Raw genomic sequence first — 22,379 nt, 5'->3', positions numbered from 1 at the left:
ATATCAATACACTGGGGGGGCAAATAAACAGAACAAACTGGCATTGGCTCATAGTTAGCAGCATCTACCTCTCTTTTATTTTTGTAATAACACATCAACTGAGTTTTCCCAAAGCCCTGTAACTTTGGAAAAGTGCCAAAGGTAGGGGACAAAGTTAACTTAGATGACAACCAAGGTGAATGACAAACCTCTGTTGCTGCAGATTTTGCCATTTGGAGAGGTACACTTCTTCTTGATCTCCCAGGGGGCGATGTCACATTGGAGTTCACATTTATCGCCATGCCAACCAGCCTCGCAGTAACAGTTTCCACAGTAACACATGCCATGGCCTTATCCCAAAACATAATGTTGACAGTGAAGACTTCCTTCCAGAAATGTATACTATTCAGTTCTTTTTTGAAAACTTAAACGTTTTAACTTAGATGTTTGATCAATAGGTGTTATGAAAATTTGACTAATGGGAATCAGGTTTTCCTCAAAAGTCATCATAAAAATCATAAAACATAAAACATCATCATCATAAAAATAATAATCACAAAATATTTATGAACATCAATTATATTTGACTTTTGAGAGCCAGTGAGATCTAATGTTTATTTCTGTCAAGATCCATCAAAAGCTGCTCATACTCAAAATCACGTTGGCATTTTCTGGCCTTCTGAAGAACCTGTTTGATTCATGTGAATCTATGAATGTGACACATTTTGTTCCGAAAGGTGAAGTGTCAGCCTGTGTTTAATCAGATCTATTGGTTTATATGAGTTGAACTGTCATGATGGGCATATTACAGATATTTACAGAAGTTATCAATACCTAATATCAAGGTATTGTCATATTAAATATACCCTGTTTTCTTTTTTATTGACATTAAATCACAGAAAATTCCTCCTCTACAACACTGTAATTTTGACAATTACTAAAGATTCCATTGCTGGCGTCAGATCTAACCCAATATGTATTTAATAAATATATAACTCACAGCCTTCTTCTGCTTTCTTACTTTTATTTCACTCTATGTTAAGAAGAAGCTCACTTGATTTTACGACAATTATGGCTGTAGTCCAGTGATGGAGAACCTTTTTTTTGTGGTGTGCTGAAAGCAGGCGTACACGTGCTGGCACACACAATGCAATGCGCCCAGCACATGCACATGCAACATCCCCGCCCCAACCCCTTACTGTACTGTGCATGTGCGTACCTCCGGGCTGATTTTCAGCCTATTTGAGGCTATTTTCGCCCTCCCAGAGGCTTGAGGAAAGCCTCTGCAGCTTTGGGAGGCCGAAAAACAGGCCTTCCGGAAATACCGGAAGTGCCCGTTTTCAGCCTACAGAGGGCTTCTGGAGCCCAGAGGAGGCTGTTTTCAGCCTCCTGGGGGCTCAAGGGAATCCTCTGCAGCCTTGGGAGGCTGAAAACAGGCATGTTTCAGCACTGCTGGAACTTCCACTTCTGGAAGGCCCATTTTTCAGTCTTCTGAGGCTGTAGAGGCTCCTCTCAAGCCTCCAGGAGGGAGAAAATGGCCTCAAAAGGGCCAAAGAATCAGCTGGGAGGCGTACACATGTACAGTACAGGTAACTTTGGCTGGGGCTCACATGCCATCTGTACCACATGCATGCCATAGGTTCACCATCACGGATCTAGTATATCAAACAACAATTCCGCATGTTTGGGAACATTTATATTTTTTCCTTACACAGTTTTCATTTTTACGCTCTTTACTACTTATGATGTGTCCATTTTTTATCAACTCCCTCCATTTGGAGAATTATTCTAGATTAGACTGAGCAGTACGTTTTAGTTCTAAAAGATCAGATTCTTTTTAACATGTCTAGTCTTTCATATGAATATGAATAAGATGGATTTTTAAATTTAAAAATTTATCATAAATATAAAATATTTATGAACATCAATTATATTTGAGTCTTGAGAGCCAGTGAGGTCAAGGGTTTAAGGCCCCAGGATAGAAACGAGGAAACTGAGTTCTAATCCCACTTTAGGTATGAATGCTGCCTGAGTGGCTTCAGCTTGTTGCTCTCTCTCAATGTCCAACATCAGGCTCAAGCAATAAGTGGGTCGGTCAATTCCTGTTGCAACCAATGCATCAATATTTAGTTGATATGAAAAAAGAAACCCTACTAGAAGAAGAAAATGTTTTTTGAGTGCAGAACCATTCCTATATTGATGGAACCATAGAGAGAGCTATGCCAGAGTAATGACTACAATCTTGTATCTAACATCTCTTTTGAATTAAGCTCAGTGTTTACTAAGTTGTGGGACTACTACAATACAAACAGTATATATATAAAACAATTGGTGTCAATTCTGGGAAAATGGAAAGCATGAGAAAGAAACTCAAAATTACATTACATTACTAAATTATTATTATTATTAATTATTATTAAATTACTACATTGATTCTGTTTGGTATGAGAAAGGGCCAAAAGAAAGCCTGACAAGCTTTCAAGATCGCGTTATTGTCCTTTATGGCAGTGAGTAACATTCCTGCAAATCCTTCTGGTATCTGTTTCCAGACCTGGCTACAACAAAGGGTTGGTAACTTCTGAAAGTTCAAAGTATGCTAATGGATTCTATAGCACTGCTCCAACTTGAAGAAGATCCAGCTTGTCATTCCACTGTCAGTAGAAGTAATATACATTTGAGGAAGATGTGGATCTTTAGCCAGGAACTGGTGATCAGTCTTAAGGTCATAACCTTAAGTTTAGGCAAAGTGTAATGGTGTCGGTTACACATCTTGAAAAACTGGCTCTCGGGTTGGAAAAGAGATGTCTTTTGCTTCCAATTCAAAATTACTATGCCACTTTTAGGATGTTATCCACTTTATCTCTGAGGTGCCTTATACTGAAAGATGTGATAACCATCTCTCCAAGTCTGTTGTAGAAAACAAGGTATTGAATGGGACCAATACTTGAAAATGAGACAACCATTCTGTTACATTCTATAAATGGATGTCAATTTGGGTTATTTCAATTAGCATTTTTTTTTCAATGAGATTGTGTAATTTGGGAAGGGAAGAAGTATAGTTTCTTTCCTAGTAGCCATGAGCTGGTCAATTTTCTTCTGGTGGCATACTTTCCAACTGTCTTCTCAGAAGTAAAATGATGTTTTTCTTCTTACAGGCCATCAATGACCTCATCTCAGAAGTAAATATTTATGTCTCAAAAAGAAAGGGCATCTTCTGGCCTCAGAAGATTTGATGATAAATGAAACTTTCAATTAAAACTTCAGTTAGATAATGGAGTGCACTGCACTAACTATAATGCTAAATTTTCAAAAGGTTATGCAAACTGCCACTTCAGTACTGTCTCACTGTCTTCTGAAAGTCATTTTCTAACCTGCAAATGAATCTTGGGTATCTCTAATTAAAGCTTGTGGGATAATTATCCTCCTGTTATCCTATAATAGGTGGATTGAGTTAAACCAGGGTTGTCAAACTTCTGGCCCGCAGACCGGATGCGTCACACGATGGCCATACTCATGCCCGGTTTAGCGAAGGGGAAAAAAGTCCCGATACATCATGTGATGCCGCTGTGATGATGTGAGTTTGACACCCCTGAGTTAGGCTAATAGATGAATTGTCTATTCTGCTGCAGCTTTTGTTGATTTGGTGGAAGCTAAACATGGTCACAAGGAAAGGACCAAGTGTTTATATTGTCATGATATGAAGTGGAAAAGAAAGACTTACGGTATGCATAGACTGTTCCAAATTAAGTCCCAGTGCCCAGCTTGGAGAAAAGTACTTAACTCAACCTTTGCAAGTTGTAGGTACAATATTGCAATCCAGCTCCATTTTTTTTGTCTGTGCATCACCTGTCTCTTCATCAAAAACATTCAAAGGGTGAAACTTGGATTACAAGGCTGTGCCCATTATCTTGGAGATGCCAATGCCCTCCAAATGTATGCACACAATACTCTTTTCTTAGCTGCTAGATCAGTTGGCCATCTGGCCCGCTCTTTCCCTTGATGATATGAGGTGGAATGCCCTAAGACACGCATCAGATTCAAAGGCAAAATATAGCAGTACTTTGGTCACTACTTTTTGTAGCTCCTGAAACAAATGTGGGATTTTGCAGTTGCCCTCTACGTCCATGGCACAATTCTGAAGAAAAAGTTGTGTTTAAGAAATTGTAGATAGTATTTGGACAGTTGTCATGCATGTTCTGAAGCTCCTTGCTTTCTAGCCCAAAGTACCCCAGAGTAATCTTCAAACTGCTTCAGCAGTAAACATTGATGCAGATCTGCAGAAACACTGCCCTCCTTTTATTGTCTGTTTATTGTGAATATTACAAGGCTATAGTTTTCTAAATTTTATTCATCATTTTCACAACTACAGCCACTGTTACCAAGTTTGTCTGGGTGGCAAAAATTCTTCAAAAAAAAATAAGTAGGGGGGAAAAAAGGCTATTACCTTTCTCTAAAAGGAAATGATGGCTAGTAGCTGCAATGTTCGTTGCCTTGGTCCCCAAATTATCTCTAAGGACTGCTGTGATTAAGGCCAAGCCAAATTGATATATTCAAGACAAGTTGGAGCAGAATCCGCAAAAATTGCCCTCAATGATAGAGCATGATTATCTGAAGAATGTTTGCTGTGATTAGCATAGCTTTAAATATGCTCACCTGTACACATTAGTCCTGTTTCTTCATCTATGCATTCTCTGTCATCACACTCACAGTATTTACCATGGATCAATCCATTTCCTTTTAAATTGTCACATTTACATCTGCCACAGTGACAAGTACCTGTAAACATCAGAAACACAGTACTGGCATTAGGATTAAAGCTTACTATTATCATTCAGTTTATCATTGAAAATTATGTTTAATTTCATGGCCTATGTGTCATGCCCCTGTCGGAGTCTGAATCCGAGGAGGAAGACGAACAGCTGTCAGGGAATGGGGGTGTGGCTCCATTGGCTGTGGAGGAAGCTGGGGAAAGGCAAAATCCGGCTGGGCAGAGCAGGAAAGAGGTAGAACAAGGGAGGGAATTCAGAGGAAGACCCAGGCCCACCCCCTCTTCATTCTAGGGCACGCAGGGAGGAACGGAGAAGACAGCAATGTGGGTTGCGTGGATTATGAGGGAGAGCAATGTGGGTTGCATGTCTTATGGGGGAGGAAAGGGCCCTGATTAGCCACACCTTGGAAGAAAGTTTAAAAGAAATGCAGGCTGCGTGCAGCAGGTGCTGGGAGCAAGCGTGATTTTATCTTGTATTGCTTCTCTGTGTTCCTGACATCTTTCCCACCATGTTGAGTTTTGTCATGCCTTCATGTCTGGAATTCTTGCTCCTGCCCTGTCGGACTAATTACCTCATTTTGCCTTGATTGGACTTATAGTTACAGTTTTTGTTAACCACGTTTTGGACTCGATTCTCTGCAGTCAAAGGCTGTTCCTGGGAGAGTTTTTCTCCAGCCAGAAGGTAACCTGAACATTGGGGGCAAAGTTGGAGCTAATAAAGGGACTCCTACTGATTATCTGACTGTGTTGCCTTTGTGCCCCATTAAATTTCAGAATTCCTTTTAGAATTTTATATAATGTATGTTATTAATAAGGCATTAAATTATCCTATTAGACATAATAGGTTGATTTAATTCACCCTTCATTGTTATAGCAGCAACTTCCAAACAACTCTATCTGGATGGCAGAAAATCTTCACATACATTTCACCTTTCAACCTGATCTCTAGGTATGGTGGCATCCTCTGTGGTTTTTATTCCTTGATTATTTTGGTTGACATTTTCTTCAACTTTTGTTCAATTCTAAAATATATTGGGGGGGTCTCAAAGCTGTATACAGAACCCCAAGTCTGTTTGTGCCATAGATTTTTTTCAAAGATGGTCACATGAGATATTTCTGTTTGTTTATTTTTCTCTTATATGGCTGCCCATTCAACATGTGACTCTGGGCAGTAAATTAAAACAACAATTAAAACATGAACAAAACTGCAAATCCATCCCTCTGAGGGCAGTGCACACATCAATATCAACAGCCATCCACTCCCCAAGTCAGTGCATTTATGGTGGTTACAATGCGGTATTGCAGGCTAATGCTTCCAACTGCCGACTGCCAGCAGTTCAACTCTCACCAGCTTAAGGTTGACTCAGCCTTCCATCCTTCCAAGGTCAGTAAAATGAGGATCCACATTGTTGGGGGCAATATGCTGACTCTGTAAACCACTTAGAGGGGGCTGTAAAGCACTGTGAAGCTGTATTTAAATCTAAGTGTTATTGCTGTTTAATTTCCTTGCCTAATGCCTGGACGACAAGCCAAGTTTATGATGCACAAGGGTATTTTCAGTTCCTTTCTTAATAATAACCATTTAGTCTTATAATTTTCACACTAGTTAAATGCTTTCACACAATATATTTTGTATGATTGATTAAAAACCACTTCACCAAAGTGATTTATCAGCCTATTAAAATAAAAATCTCACCTGCATTTGAACAAATGATGTCTTGAGAATTCTTGCACATTTCATTACTCTTCCTCCGTGTAAAATTGCAGATAGTTGGGTATTGACAAGCATCACCATACCAACCTTCTTCACATTTACACTTTCCACAATCACACTTTCCATGGCCTAGATAAGTAGTTAAAAAAATTAGATCTTACATATATTTTCATGTTTACTTAATCAAAAAAGAGTTCTTTGCACCAAATAATAGATTTTCATTCTGAAATTATTAATAATTTTCTTCATCTATAATCTATTTAAATAGAACTTGGAAGAGAGAGTTGAATTTATTATGCAATCTTATTGCTCAAAATGGATTGAGTAGAAAAATCATTATGACAGCATAGATAGCATTTCTATCATGAATACAAATCCTCGTTTTCATTTAAAACAACTTTTGCAAATGTCTCCTGCTTTTAAAAGAATAGATTGTTTAGATAAAAGTTGCTTGTCTTTTCCACTATACACAGGAGCCATGGCAGCGCAGTGGTTGGCATGCAGTACTTCAGGCTACTTCTGCTGACTGACTGCTGCCAGCAGTTCAGCAGTTCAATTCTCACTGGCTCAAGATTGGCTGAGCCTTCCTTCTTTCCAAGGTTGGTAAAATGAGGACCCAGCTTGTTGGGGGAAATATGCCGACTCTGTAAACCACTTAAGAGAGCATTGTAAAACACTGTGAAGTGCTATTGCTCTATTTTTATGTTGTTTTTAGTGACACATTAACACTTGCATTTTCTGTTATCCTATAGTTCCCTCTTTTAATATTAATGATTAACCTACTATTTCATTACCAATGTACAATATTGTCAATGGTGACTATAATTTGAAGTATTAAATTGATACAGGTGATCTCTCTTCTAAACAGATTGGATTCCACTTTGGAAATCAGATAGTTACTTAACATATGTTTGTTCCATGTGCCTTCAAAATCAGATGAACTTGGAGTTTAGAGAACATTTTAGAGATGGGAAAAAGCAGAGTTGGTTTTTTTTCTGTTGAGGGCCACATTTTCTTAAGGATGATTTATTATGGGGGAGGGTAATGCATCAAGGCTGAGGTAAAAAGGGGTGGGCACTTCTTTCAGCAACCCTTATTTCCTAAAATGATATAATTTCCTCTTTCTTTTCCAAACAGGAAAAGAAAAAACAGCTTCAGGAAAGAGACCAGAGGTCCTTCATAGAGAACTTAATTGATCTGCATAAAGGGTTTGAAATTTCACAGAAGGCCACATGATCAGAACTTGAAAGTTGTGCTCTAGAACCAGAGAAACCATTTGTGTTTCCAGGAATGGGGAGTTGGAGACAGACTGCACAAATATAGGATCCTTCTGATCAATGGTGGTATTCTACTGGTTAGGCCCGGTTCGGCTGAACTGGTAGCTCCGACGATTATCTGTGAGTGAACCAGTTCGCTCCGACGATCAGCTGCTGGGCCCTCCCATCCGCCTCGTCTCTATACTGATCTTTATTTCCTGCTTTTCAAGATCAGCTGCTTCACGCGGCACAACTGATTGCCGCACATCAGCTGTTTTACACACAGGGCTTGCAGCAAAAGGTGAGTTGCAAACACTGCGCATGAGTACGCAAAGCGCACACTCACACCGAACCAGTAGGAAAACTTTTTGAAACCCACCACTGCCTCTGATACTTGGCTATATATCCATAGTGATGGGGACAGAGAGGCTTTGTGAGTCTTTTCTGAAATTGCAACAACAACAACAAAGGGCACACAGTTGCCTTTTTATGAAATAATCAATCCAACATTATTTCTATTGGTTGTCAGTGTCCTAGAATTCATTTCACTCATTTTAATAAATTTAGTACTGTTTTTACTTAATTTGTTTTAATGAGGTAAAACAGGCATTTAGACGTTTTCTTTTCCTGTGTCTATGGTGAAACATTAGCATAATTTCTGGTAAGTCGGGAAAACCTACAAGAAAAGCAGGGGAAATATTTTTCCCTTGTTCTTTAAACATCAATTTAGCAGCCTACCTTTCATAACCTTTTTTAGCCTGGTAACCAGGCAGCCTTAATCCCTATAGCCAAAAGAAATAAGCATCAACTGCACACACATACACACATACAAAATGATATGTTCTAAAAGAATGTTAACATAACATTCTGCTGTAACATAAACTTGGATTGGCCACAGATTTTATTCAAATAAATGACTACAAAATGACTCTTTCTAAAATATGCTCTAGATGAAAATCACATCCGACATCTGTTTCATAAATGGCCCATTATTTTGCACTAATTATTTCCTTTCCACTTCCTACATTTTGTTTTCCTTTGGCATCACACTTTACCATTCCCAATCCCCCATTCTCATAACCTTTTCCAAATTATTACACTATGCTTACAATTAAGTAGACTGTAAACTACAAAAGCTCGTGACATCACACACACACACACACACACATTCAAGTTCTCACAGATATCGTTCATGTTAGTGTGATGATATGCATTTATTTTAGTAAATACATCTCTCTCCCTCCCTCTCTCTCTCTCTCTCCCTCCCTCCCTCTTCGCTTTTGTGTCCCTCTTGACTCTGAGACAAATCCCTGCAGTTTGGAAGTTGTTTCCCATGTCTTCTTCCTAGAGATCAGAGAAAGTGACTAGCTCCAAGTAACTCAGCTGACTTCAGTGCCTAAGGCAGAGCTAAAGTTCAGACCTGCTCTATTTCAGTGACTTAACCTCTTGTCAAACTTCCTGGGCAGACCAAGCAGGAAACACAATCAGAAAAACTTCATTGTAAGGCCATATTAACAGGTAGGAAGGCCGCCCCTCCCCAGATTAAAATATTCTTTATTCTTGATATTAAAAAGAGGCAGGATAGAATATTTTCTCTGAAGGAGAATTGGAGAAAAATCTTAACAAAGGCTGAAGTAGGAAGTAGGAAAACAGCCTCAAGCAGAAGCTTGAAGAGGCTGGTCTTTAGGAATGGAGATTTTGAATCCATTCAGAAAGACTGGACCAATCTATTCATAAGCAAGGAAACTCCAAATAAGCAACACAATCAGGCAAGCCAAAGCTGACAAGATCAGCTCAGAGGAACTCCTAGGATTTGCATTTTCCCTTTTACCTGTAGAACCAGCCATGACTCCATAGGAATCTGGCAACATACATTAAAATATTAAAGGACACATTCTTAACAGGAACAGGCATCTCAATCACAAAGCCCCAAAGAATGTATAAAAACCCACCTATTCTCAACCCCATTTTGTCAGCCACCCCAGAAACATGCTGCTGTCACTAGTTTCTGGCTACCAAATAAACAGAGATTTCCTTTCCTGCAGCCTGCCTCCATTTTATTTCCAGCGTCTTTCTCCCAGCTTGGAACTGGACCTGATTTTCCTTCCAACAAACAGAAACCTGCAAGCCTGATAGTACAAATCTCCTGCCACCTCTTTTACAGCCTGATAAGTTAGGAAGGTTCCTTTCTGAGTTCCTTTCCTCTAATATGTAGATAAAGCATGATGATTATTCATTTCTACAGCTCATCTTTTAAAAGCTGCAAGCAATCCCAAAACTAGTTTTTAATAAAACATCAATAAATAAATGGATTCAACATATATTTAAAGTCCACCAGTTGCCCAGGACACCAGTGAAAACACTTGAGATATGGAATTCCTTTTTGCACCTTATGGGGATACAAATAAATAAATCTTCAGCTGTCAACAGTGATAAAATTTGGTTCATTAAAAAAATATAGACCACAGAATAATTCAAAAACCTTTTATCTGAATTTGAAAGTGCTATGTGGAATTGCTTAAGAAATCATTTGTGCTTGATCCCTTCTTAAATGCCAGTGGATTTGGATGTCAAGAAAGGAAATGAGAAAGTAGGATAGTTCTGTACTTATTGTCCAGCTTGATGGATAAATATTTCTAACATCTCTAAAGAATTTCAAAATTATCACATTTTACATGCTCCCCAAAAGGAGTGCTATTAAGTTATTAAATTCGCCTATACATATATGCCCATACAACATATAAACACATGTTCTAATTGAAGATCTACTGCAGGACTCAGAAGTAGTTCCTACAGAACTGACATATTCTCATTTTTTCTATACCACTAGGTGGCTACTTTGAACACTCCAAAGGTGCATTTCCTCTCAAAAGTTAAAGATCACAACTTTCCCTCTAATTGTGTATAAGAATTCACAGATGTATTGATGCACATGTAGAAATTAGAAGAGCCTAAATGTCCCATTAAGAGACTTTTGTTGATTGTTTTGTTTAGATATATTATTGGTGGCCATTTTATCAAGGCCTGAGTTTCTCAGTTTATCAAACCTTTTGTTGATATTGGTTTCCTTTATTATTACTGCTTTTAACAAGTTAGCTTCTCAGGGTCACATCTGCATATAAATGGATTAATCAATCAGTCAAAATAATCAACATTAATAGAACTACAATGCAGCCCCCCATAGGGGGAGGTCTGACACCATGGGATATGAATGCCCCTTTAATCTGCTATCAAGAAACCGACTGTTAATGGGTAAAAGTATATTCTCCCATCTGATGTTTCTCTTAAACTGAACTTGTACAAGACTGATTATGTGCCATCAGAATGTTTCTGACTCCTGGGTAATTTAACATGGAGGATAAACTGTTACCCAAGTAGCAGATTCCCTGCTCTCTACATCGCTGAAATAGTCTAAGAGAGCCAATATAATTAGTTCCAGCTGCGTAGCAGGAGTTACCAGAACGTGATTGTGCACAGTCATGAACTGTTTCCGGGACTCCGGCTCTGGATTTTGCCTTGAGGTTGACTCCAGAAGCCTTTGACAATAATAAATATAGCAACAAGGCAGTGGAGGTTTGAAATCGGAGTTTCCTTTCTCTTAGAAGATCGTTCTACCGTTTTATCTGCCGTTGGCGCATAAAGCCCTCTTCCGCCTTCAAAACTGTTGACCATCTTCTCCTGTAACCCTGGAAAGGGGCCCTTATGAGATTCTACCAGCCAGGCCAGCTGGACCAAGGGTTTTAAAGGAAGTATTACTCCTCTGGCACTCTTCCGCACTCCAGGATGCCTGGCTCTTTGTAGCGACACAAATGTTTACAGGAAGATTATGAATGGGGCTTGCATGCATACTCCTAACCACTCCATAATTTATGCTAGTTATAGATACATCTATCTATCTATCTATCTATCTATCTATCTATCTATCTATCTATCTATCTATCTATCTATCTATGATAGACAGTTCTATCTATCTATCTATCTATGATAGACTTGCTTATATGCAGCACCCAACCCTCCAACCAATGCCACAGATGAAAAGAGAGTGACTTGAACAAGGCTTTGAAGCAAATGAGAACATTGCTGGGGGAGAAAGTGCTCCTTTTACCAGATGTTACAAGGCATAATGTTTAAGCTTAAAGTAACCCACAAGGACACTCCCATTTGAGTTTGCAAGACTAGCAAAAATAATGTAAGTACAACTGAGGCCAAAAACTTTTATTAATTGCAGGGCATTTCAGAGTTCAAGCCAAAAGAGTGTGAATCCATTGCATCATATGCAGAGGAACTTAAAAGAGTTCTGAACATTGCAAAATTGGTGAAGGGCTAAATGCACGGAGAGGTCAGATAATGTGGAATTCTGAAAGGGAAAAAATACTTAACAGAGACAGACTGCACACTTAATACATTATTTGAAAGTGCTATTACCATGGAAACTGCTGCTAGAGATATTATAGAAGTCTAGTCAAGCAAATATTAATAATCTTGATGGAACATACAAGCAGACCATAAGAGGTCAAATGAACTGTGCTATCATTATGGCAGAGGTTAACACAGAGCAGTTATGTGGATTTAAAGGAGAAACCTGCAGCCAACACTTGAGAAGATAGGCTCAAAATCCAGAATTTTTCAACAGACGAACACTGGGCCCTATTTAAAAAAAGGAAACTCAGTAGTGAGAACAATAAGGTTTTATACTTAGGCAAGAAAAAACAAATGTACAGCTAGAGTTTAGGCAAGACTTGGCTCAATAGCAGTCACTGTGAAAGAGATCTTGGAGTCCTAGTAGACAATTAGTTAAATATGAGCCCGCAGTGTACAGCAGCTGGCAAAAGAGCCAATGCAATCCTAGGCTGCATTAATAGAGGAGTAGAATAAAGATCGTATGAAGTGTTAGTACCACCTTATAAGGCCTTGGTAAGACCACATCCAGTTTTAGTCACCACAACATAAAAAAGAAGTAGAATGCAGAGAAGAGCAACCAAGATGATTAGAAGGTTGGAGGCTAAAACCAGAGGAGGTATTCAGCAGGTTCTGAACAGTTCTGGAAAACCAGTAGCAGAAATTTTGAGTAGTTTGGCGAACTGGCAAATACCATCTCTGACTGGCCGTGCCTCCATCTATTCTCTGCCTCCCAAGACCCAACTAATCAGCTGGGTCTTCTTTTATTGCCCTGCACAGGAGAACAGAGCTGGAAAGCAGGTTAGTGGGGTGGGGAGGGAATGGGATTTTGCTGTATTCTTCCCCCAGGAGTGGGGTGGGAATGGAGATTTTACAGTATCCTTCCCCTGCCACACCCACCAAGCCACACTACACCCACCAAGCCACACCACGTCCACCAAGCCATACCACATCCACCAAGCCACACTATGCCCACCAAGCCACACCACGTCCACCAAGCCACACCACGTCCACCAAGCCACACTACGCCCACCAAGCCACACCACGTCCACCAAGCCACACTACGCCCACCAAGCCACACCATGTCCACCAAGCCACGCCCACAGAACTGGTGGTAAAAATGTTTGAATCCCACCACTGGCTAAAACACATGAAGAATGGTTGTAGGAATTGGGTATGTCTAGTCTAGTGAAAAGAAGGAGTAGGGGGTAACATGATAGCAGTGCTCCAATATTTGAGGGGCCACCACAAACAAGAATGGGTTCACATATTTTCCAAAATTCCCGAGGGCAACTCACAAAGCAATAGCTGAAAATTAACCAAGAAGAGAAGCAAACTAGAACTAGAGAGAAACACTCTTCGAGGTTGGTGCTGCCATTTAATTTCCCACAATATCATCTCTTGATAACTAGCTCTGAACTGGAAATGGTACTTAAAAATTTCATTGTTTGCATTTACCTCACATATTAGTAAGACAATGCTCCAGTTTTGCAATCTTAATTTCAACAGAACATAGAACAAAAACTACCAGGCATACAAACTGGATTTAAAATCTGCAGGAGCACTAAAATTGCTAATTTCTAATGATAAAAGAGAGCTTCTGAAAGTCATCTATGTTTTCTTTATTGTTTATATCAGGGGTGTCAAACTTGATTTCATTGAGGGCTGCACCAGGGTTGTGTTTGACCTTGGGGGGCTGGGTGGGTGTGGCCAGGGTGGGTGCAGCCACTCATTTGGGGGCACCTGTGGTGGCCCGAGCGCATCTGCCAGTGAAAACGGGCTCCCGTGCTCAGTTTTCAGCTGTGACTGCTTTCTGCAACCCTCTGCCAGCGAAAATGTTTTGGCTGGCAGAGGCACCGTGGGCCAGTCCTTTGCTGTTTCCAGGGTGGTCCCATAGGCCAGATCTAAGCTGGATCCAGCCTTCAGGCCTTGAGTTTGACACTCCTGGTTTATATAGTTTTTTGTTTTACTGTATAAACCATACAAATTGTAGAGAGTCCTTGACAGCAGTGGTTAGAATGCAGTATTGCAGGCTAATTCTTCTGACTTCCAGCAGTTCAATTCTCATTGACTCAAGCTTGACTCAGCCTTCCATCCTGGTCAGTAAAGTGAGGACCCAGATTGTTGGGGTCAATATGCTGACTCTGTAAATTGCTTAGAGAGGCTATGAATTACTGTGAAGTATGCAGGTAGTTTTTGAGTTACAACAATTTGTTCAAAGTGACATCATTAAAAACAGTGACTTATGACCATTTTTCACATTTACAACCATTGCAGCATCCCCATGGTCATGTGATCAAAATTCAAACTGTTGGCAATTGTCTCACATTTATGATGGTTGCAGTGTCCCAGGATTGAAGAACTTTTGTGGCCTACTGACAAGCAAAGACAATGGGGAAAACAGATTCACTTAACCACCATGTTACTGGCAAGAAAGGTTGTAACATGGGATAAAACTCACTTAACAAATGTCTTGCTTAGCAACATAAATTCTGAGCTCAATTGCGGTTGTACTTGAGTTCTACCCGTATAAGTCTATTTGCTATTGCTTGTCATGCCCCTGTCAGACTCTGAATCCAAGGAGGAAGCCAAACAGCTGACAGGCAGTGAGAGTGTGGCTCTGTTGGCTGTGGAGGAAACTGGGGAAGGGCAAAGTCCGGCTGGGCAGAGCATGGAAGAGGTAAAACAAGGGAGAGGGAGTTCAGAAGAAGGCCCACTCCTTCTTCATCCTAGGGCACGCAGAGAAGAATGGAGAAGAGAGCAACATGGGTTGGGTGGCTTATGGGGGAGAAAAGGGCCCTGATTCCCTTCATTAGCTGCAGCTGGGAACACAATTTATAAAAAAGGCAAGCTGCCTGCAGCAGGCTGTTGGAAGCAAATGTGACTTTATCTTGTATTGTGGTGGCTTATCTGTGTTCCTGGCATCTTCCCAACTGTGTGAGTTTTGCTGTGCTTTCAAGTCTGAAATTCTTGCTCCTGCCCTGCCAAACAAATTACTTCAGTTTGGCTGGTTTGGACTTTAAGTTACAGTTTGTGTTTACCCTGTTTTGGACTGAATTTTCTGCAGTCAAAGGCTGTTCCTGGGAGAGTTTTTCTCCAGCCAGAAGAACCTGGACATTGGGGGCAAAGTTAGCGCTAATAAAGGAACTCTTATTGATTAACTGACTGTGTTGCCTTTGTGCCATGCCCCAGGTCATCACATTGCTATTGAAAAGATTGTGGTATCTCACCGCCTCATTTGCCTATTGAAGAGTTTTAACACAATAGTTAAAATAGAAAACAATACTTAAAATAGAATATAGAAGAACTACTAAACAGTTGAAAACTGAAAAAGAAACATGTCCAGTTTGTATGCTATCATCGTATTCATGAGAAACATTGATTTGGAAGAAAACAAATTATAATTAAATTTGCTGAGAGAGATAACAAGCCAAATATACAATGATGCTACTTTGACAGCTAGATACAAGGAAGACTTATGGAAACTCTTGTTGAAGGTAAAAGAAGAGTGCACTAAAAATGATTTGCTGTTCAACATTAAGCAAAATAAAGTTACTTTAACAGTAACTTCTAACCTAATGCAAATAGGCAGGAAGAATATAACATAGGGACAGATTCTACCTTCTTGGTAAAAATTTACAGAAATAATAAATATAATCATGAAAGAAACAACTGTCTGCTTTTTGGAAACAGACTATGATAGACCCAGACATAATATTAAAATGCAGAGACATCACACTGATAACAAAGGAAGTTACATGTTCTCATTACCATAATTTTCACAGTTATAATAAACAGCTTGAAAGTTAGATCAAAAGAAAGGCTGAATTAAAACAAATGCATGCATTTGAATTGTGGTGCTGGATGCTGCAAGAAAAAACAATTTAGTACTAGATGAAGTAAAACTAGATTGCTCATAAGAAGCACTAATATTTAAGATTTACATTTCAGACAGATAATACAGTGATATCAGTTACCGGCAAAGGCCATGAGACATTAAAAAAATCTAAAGAAAGTGAAAAGGGGATTGATAGTATAAGACAAATTGGCTAGATACTATCACTGATGACACAAGCATAAATGTACAACAAATAAGCAGTTACAGACTGTCAGGAATACAAATTCTCAGAAATTATTGAATAAAATGTTGTAATAACTCACCTAGAACACAAACATTCCAACACATTTAGACTATCCTAAAATGAAGTCTTATTAAAGTCACAACATAAACCTGTTACAACAGTCATGACCAAAGCTGCACCATAGATTCAATTAAAAGTATTCCAGTTCAAACTTGGGAATAAATGGACAACTTTCTATTCAATAACCAGGGATTTGTTCTATAACTCAGGGAAATGAGTTTCCATTCATCTTCCACAAAGACTAATAAATGGCTGATGAGCAGCAAAACCAGTAGTAGAATATATTAGTAAAAAATGTCTTATACTCTGTGATGTTTCCCATAAATAGGTCATGGTCATAACAAACAGTCCTAAATTTAAAAAAAGTGTTATATTCCAAAGGAAGACAATACCCTTTGGCATTTTTTAAAATCTTTCTGCTTCTCTATGTGAGATTTTAACAAAATCCTGTTATAAGAACTTTTGATTTTCTACTGAAATCCTTTTCAGTCTATTTGCCTAGGAAATGAGCATGTCCAAAAATAATTATTTACACTGTTGCAACAGAATGAATGTTTTTAAACAAAAGAATACAGTATCTGACTAGGACCAGGTTTTATCATTTGGAAGCAGTTTTTCTTTCTTTCTAGCATTTCCTAGGATGGCAGGGTCTCTTTTATTTTGGATCAACCAATTGTTGATCCGTTGGTTGCAATAGGAATTGATTTGATCAGCTTGTTGCCTGATGTCATGAGTGACTGGCCCCAAATCACCCAGTTGGCTTTCATAGCTAAAGAAGAACTGGAACTCAGTCTCCTAGTTTCTAGCCTGGTGTCTTAAATACTAGGCCAAACTGTCTCTCTAAACCAGGGGTGTCAAACTCAAGCCCCCAGGGCTGGATTCAGCCCGTGGAGTGCTAAGATCAGGCCTGCAGGGCTGCCCTGGAAACATGAAGGACCGGCCTGCGGTGCTTCAGCCAGCAAAAACGGAATTCGGGCCCTCCCTGTTGTAATGACGAGGCAGTCGAGGTGTTTGATCATGATCAACTGAATCATGATGAACTTTATTGGAGTCTCGTCTTGCATTTATACACATTTTTAGTAATCCTCCAACATTGGTTAACTTTGGTTACTGCTTAACTTTCGTTACTGTTTAGCATAGTAATTAACACAATTAATTGCCTGAGTTGTAATTGCTTGTAAACATTCCTTATCTGAGGTTTGCCATCCAAGATAAGAACATTCCTGCAATTACAACTCTACACTCCCAAGCTCCATTTTTGCTGGCAGAGGGTTGCAGAAGGTCAATACAGCAGAAAACGGAACTCGGGGGCCCGTTTTCACTGGCAGAGTGCCCGGGCCACTACAGGCACCCCCCAACACAAGTGACATTGAGCCAGCCACACCTACCCTGCCCCTGCCTCCCTGCCCCCCGAGGTCAAACACAACCTTGATATGGCCCTCAATGAAATCAAGTTTGACACTCCTGCTCTAAATGATTAATGGAAATATCGCCATCCAGAGATCAGTTCTGATGCAGGATTTTTTTTTCTTCATATAAATTCTGGTGGAAAGTTGAAACTCATACAAAGTCTTCACATACCCATATATTTATTTTTCTTTATCAAAATTTCAGATGAAGTGACTGCATTTGTCTTTGCTAATATTAGCATCCCCGTTAGCAAGTTAAGTAATCCTTTCCTTGTCCTTGTTAGATTTTGTAACCCATTTCTCTTATCTTTTATTTGAGAGCCAGGCATTCTGACACCTAGATTTACCCACTATGCTCTGTCCTCCCTTTTTCCAATGATTGGAGGAGAAGAGTGACTGAGAGATAAATGAATTCAGATTATAGGCTATAATAATTCAAGCACAGCATCTTATGCAGTGCTGATTAAATCTGAACTTGATATATTGGAAGAGCCTGAATCTGAGAATCTAATCTGTTAAAGGTGTTGCTTACTAGGTTTTTAGGGACCGGGTAAAAACTTTACAGTGTCACACCCCAATATCATTTTCAAAAAGGCCTCAGATTCTAGATTACAAAAAAAAAAAACTTGTTTCTTAAATGTTTCCCCCTTTCCTCCAATATAAGAATCAATGTATAAAGAATCAAAGAATAATGAAAAAGAAAGAAAAAGATAGAAATATGACTTCTGCCCTTCTTTCTATTGAGTAGTTAGAACACAGAATAAAAAATAATAGAGTTGGAAGGTACCTTGGAGCTCTTCTAGTCCAATCCCATGTTCAAATATAGGAGACGCTATATTATTCCAGAGAAATGACTATTCCATCTCTTCTTAAAAACCTCCAGTGATGAAGCACCTACAACTTCTGAAGGCAAACTCTTCCACTGGTTAATTGTTCTCACTGTTAGGAAATTTCTCCTTAATTCTAGATTGCTTCTCTCCTTGATTAGTTTCCATCCATTCTTTCTTGCCTTGCCTTCTGGTGCTTTGGAAAATAGACTGTCCCTCTCTTCTTTGTGCAGCCCCTCAAATATTAGAACAATGCTATCATGTCAGCCCTAGTCCTTCTTTTCTCTAGACTAGACATTCTCCCTTTTCCTGCAACCATTCTTCAAATGTTTTAGTCTCCAGGCCTCTAATCATCTTTGTTGCTCAACTTTGCACTCTTTCCAGACTCTCTACATCTTTTTAATACTGTGGTGACCAAAACTGGATGCAGTATTCCAAGTATGATTTTACCAAGCCCTTATAAGGCAGTACTAACACTTCGTTTGATCTTGATTCTTCTACTCTGTTAATGCAGCCTAGGATTGCATTGGCTCTTGTGTTGCTGTTGCACACTGTTGGCTCTTATTTAAGTGATTGTCCACTAGGACTCCAAGATCCCTCTCAGTGTCCCTCTTTCCATTTTTTGTATCTAAAAATTATATCCCGTGTATAGCCTTTCCTGTAGTTTCCTCCTGTACCTTTTGGATTTCAAAGTTGTCAGCTAGATTGTTCTGGAACCTGTTTAATGTCCCACGCGATGCAGAATTTGTCTCCCAGTTGATGTCAGGGTAGTTAAATTTCCCCATTACTACTGTGGTGTGTTTCCTACATACATTTGTTAACCGATTAGCAAAAAGTTTACCTATTTCTTCTGCTTGGTTGGGTGGCCTGTACTACTGGTAATAGTATATATCCATGGCAATGTCATTGTTTTTTTTTCCTTTTATATTGACCCATATGCATTCTAGGAGGCTTTCATTCTTGGCTTTGGCATTTTTGTAGAAATGTAGTGATCTTACATATAATGCAACTCCACCTCCTCTTTTGTTAGGTCTGTTCCTTTTAAACAGTTTGTATCCCTCCATCAGTACATTCCAGTCTGAGTTTCATCCCACCAGTTTTCAGTAATGACAAATATATCATACTTGCCCTCATGTACTAGTATTTCAAGTCTTACCTTCTTTGTTATCCAAACATTGAGTGCTTGTGTATTGGCATTTGAGTCCTCTATGGTTGACCCTCAATATGCTTCCTATATCTCCTATTTTATATTTGAGATTTTCTTCCTTCCCATCATAACCTACCTCATTGTCTGATTGGTTGTCCTGGGTTTATGCTTGTGATTAGGTCCTAAAGATCCTAAGATTTGGTCACCCTCCCCCCTTAATTTTAATTTAAAGCCATTCTGATAAGTTGAGCCAGTCATTTTCCAAATACATTCTTCCTGGTTTTTGTGAGGTGCGGCCCGTTCCTTGCCAAAAGCCCTTCGTGTAGATGATGCAGATCAAGGTCTACAAATAAGATGTTCTCTTGTCTCACAGTTGATATCAAGGTAGCTATGTGTTTCCTACATACATTTGTATGTATTTTTCATCTATTTTTTTTCTGTTACTAGTTGCTATCCTTCTCTTTATTATTATTAATTAATTGATATCCTTCTCTTTATTATTATTAGTCATTAGTTACTATTCTTCTCTTTCTTCTCCCTCTTTTTTAACCCTTCTTAATCCCCAGACACATAAATCATCAGATCAGCCTTTTCTTCTGGCAATCCAATGTTCTTCTGGCAATCCTTCACCAGTTCTGGCAATCCAATGTTCATTGGGGTGATTCAACTGGTGTAACAACCGGTTCGATGAACGTGCACACAGCATTTTAAAAAGATCATTTTTAGCTATAATACTTACCTTCTGCTGCAGCCCCTGTGAGTAAAACAGCTGATGCATAGCAAACCATTCTGCCTCACGAATCAGCTGTGCTCAAAAATAAGGAAATAAAACACAAGAAAAGGTCAGGGCAGGTGGGCAGGGCCAAATGATCACCGGAACTATTTGGTTCGCCCAAACCAGTAAAAACCAGTAGAATCCCATCCCTGCCAATGTTCCTCTGCATGTTATTATTCTTCCATCTTTGCGTATAAGAATATTGTTGCAGTTACTGTATTCCCCATATTTCCATAATAATTCACTTCTTCATAGCTTTGGCAGTTCTTTTGATGATGACTTGCCAAAAATTGGCTAGAACACACCTGTTGGAAGCAGGCTGTGATGTTGGTAATACAAAATGAATAGTTGCTAGAAGTACCTTCCTGCTGTTATATTCCTGTTATCTCAATGTATTGAGATAAACAATTCTGAAATTCTTTTCCTCAACTACTCTGAGTGCCAGATGACTGAAAAGAATATACTTTCTTCCAGGATAAATTATTCCATTCTGGACAAGTCAGTTAGAAATGAAGAAGTTTCTTAGATGATAAATGTTTTCAAAGAAAAGAAAGCAAGCAGTAAAGTCCAGTTGCCTTTTAAAAAAGTATCTTTGGGACAACTATGACCTGGATGATTGAGAATCTCCACAGACACAAGGATCCCAAGAATTTGGATCTCTTTCTCATAATCCTTCCTTTCGCAGGAGCACCTCCTCCTCCTCCTCTTCCTCTTCCTCCACCCCCATTATTTTGGGCTAGGACACTTTCTTCAGAATATAGTTATTAGCTTTGCCATGCCTGGGAGCTTTCTTACACATCCAAAATAAGTGAAATGCATTTATTTAGTTTGAAATAAAACTAATAATACAACTGAAAATGTGAGCTTCAGTCCTCATTTTGACTTTGAATTCCATAGATCAGAGATAATAATGAATGTCACAGGTAAGCAGGCTGAAATTCATGTATGAAGTTTAGATTTTGTGGAGCTCTTTTGTGACTTTGTTTTCCTAATCATTTCTGAAATGATTTTCTAGGAAGTAGAAATGTCAGTCACTCCCAAGAAGTCAGACTCATAAATGCACAAACAAGGAGAAAATTACTCACAGTATATTGAAGATGGTAGAATTCTTCTGTGAGAGGATATGAAATAATGACCCTAAACTTTACTGTTTTTTCAAATAATCCATAACATTTCTCACAACAAACAATTATAAAAGAAAACTATCTTAATAAGAAGCAAAGAAAGAAGAATGGAAAGAGTAGGGGGGGAGGAAATTCATTTGTTTCCCCCATTCAATAGAGAAGTTTTCCTAATTTAAAATCCTCCTAGTTCATCTGTAAGGACTCTGTAGCTACTTTCCATGTTGAAAAGAGATTTAAAAAGACTCCATTTTGTTAGTCCTCATTAAAGAAGAAAAAATAAGTTCCATTTGACCTTCATTGTGCTCATTTGTGGCTAATAGAAACCTTAACTAATTGTCTAGAAAAAGATTTCCTGAGAGCTTTTTAACTTGAAAAGATGGGTTGAGAAAAAATGAATTTGTAGACACTCATTTTTCAGGCAATAAAAACTACACTTTTCATTTTACTCCTCTTGTCCTTAAGGGTGATGACGTCAATTTAAAATTACTAAGATGTTGCCTTTTTGCAGTCATTAAATGCTACTTTATATAATACAATGCCCACATATGCAGACAACCTTATTCTGATTCAAGATCACAACTCTTCTACTAAAATATCCCACTTACAATTTTGTTTCCTCCCCAAGATGGCTGCTGAGAGGTGAGAGCTTTTTTCTTCTCTTACCCACAATCTACTGTGTTTGCTTCTCAGAGTTGGTTCTGCACCCTGGATTTGAATAGTGGCACTTAGGAACGACCCAAGACAACTTTTGGGTGGCTGTGGACCTACCTGGGAGGGGGAATCTTGAAGTTTGCAGTTCCCTGTGGGAGTGGCTGGAAAATTAATGGTCTTTTTACATCT

At 39.0% G+C, this 22,379-nt stretch overlaps 1 protein-coding gene across 1 annotated transcript in view; it reads right to left on the bottom strand.

Annotated features, from left to right (window-relative positions):
• ITGBL1 (integrin subunit beta like 1) overlaps positions 1-22,379 on the bottom strand; it is a 167,073-nt gene that overhangs the window by 103,248 nt on the left and 41,446 nt on the right. The window contains exons 3-5 of the mRNA XM_087937935.1: positions 6,444-6,590; positions 4,633-4,755; positions 189-329 (exon numbers count right to left, since the gene is read on the bottom strand). Of these exons, the coding sequence (XP_087794061.1) occupies positions 189-329; positions 4,633-4,755; positions 6,444-6,590 (411 nt within the window). The remainder of the gene's footprint in view (positions 1-188; positions 330-4,632; positions 4,756-6,443; positions 6,591-22,379) is intronic.

The sequence above is a fragment of the Pseudonaja textilis genome, chromosome 8 (genome assembly GCF_049901715.1).
Source record: "Pseudonaja textilis isolate UNSWEBS1 chromosome 8, rPseTex1.2, whole genome shotgun sequence".
NCBI classification, from domain to species: domain Eukaryota; kingdom Metazoa; phylum Chordata; class Lepidosauria; order Squamata; family Elapidae; genus Pseudonaja; species Pseudonaja textilis.
This window is presented reverse-complemented; position numbering and strand designations above follow the sequence as displayed.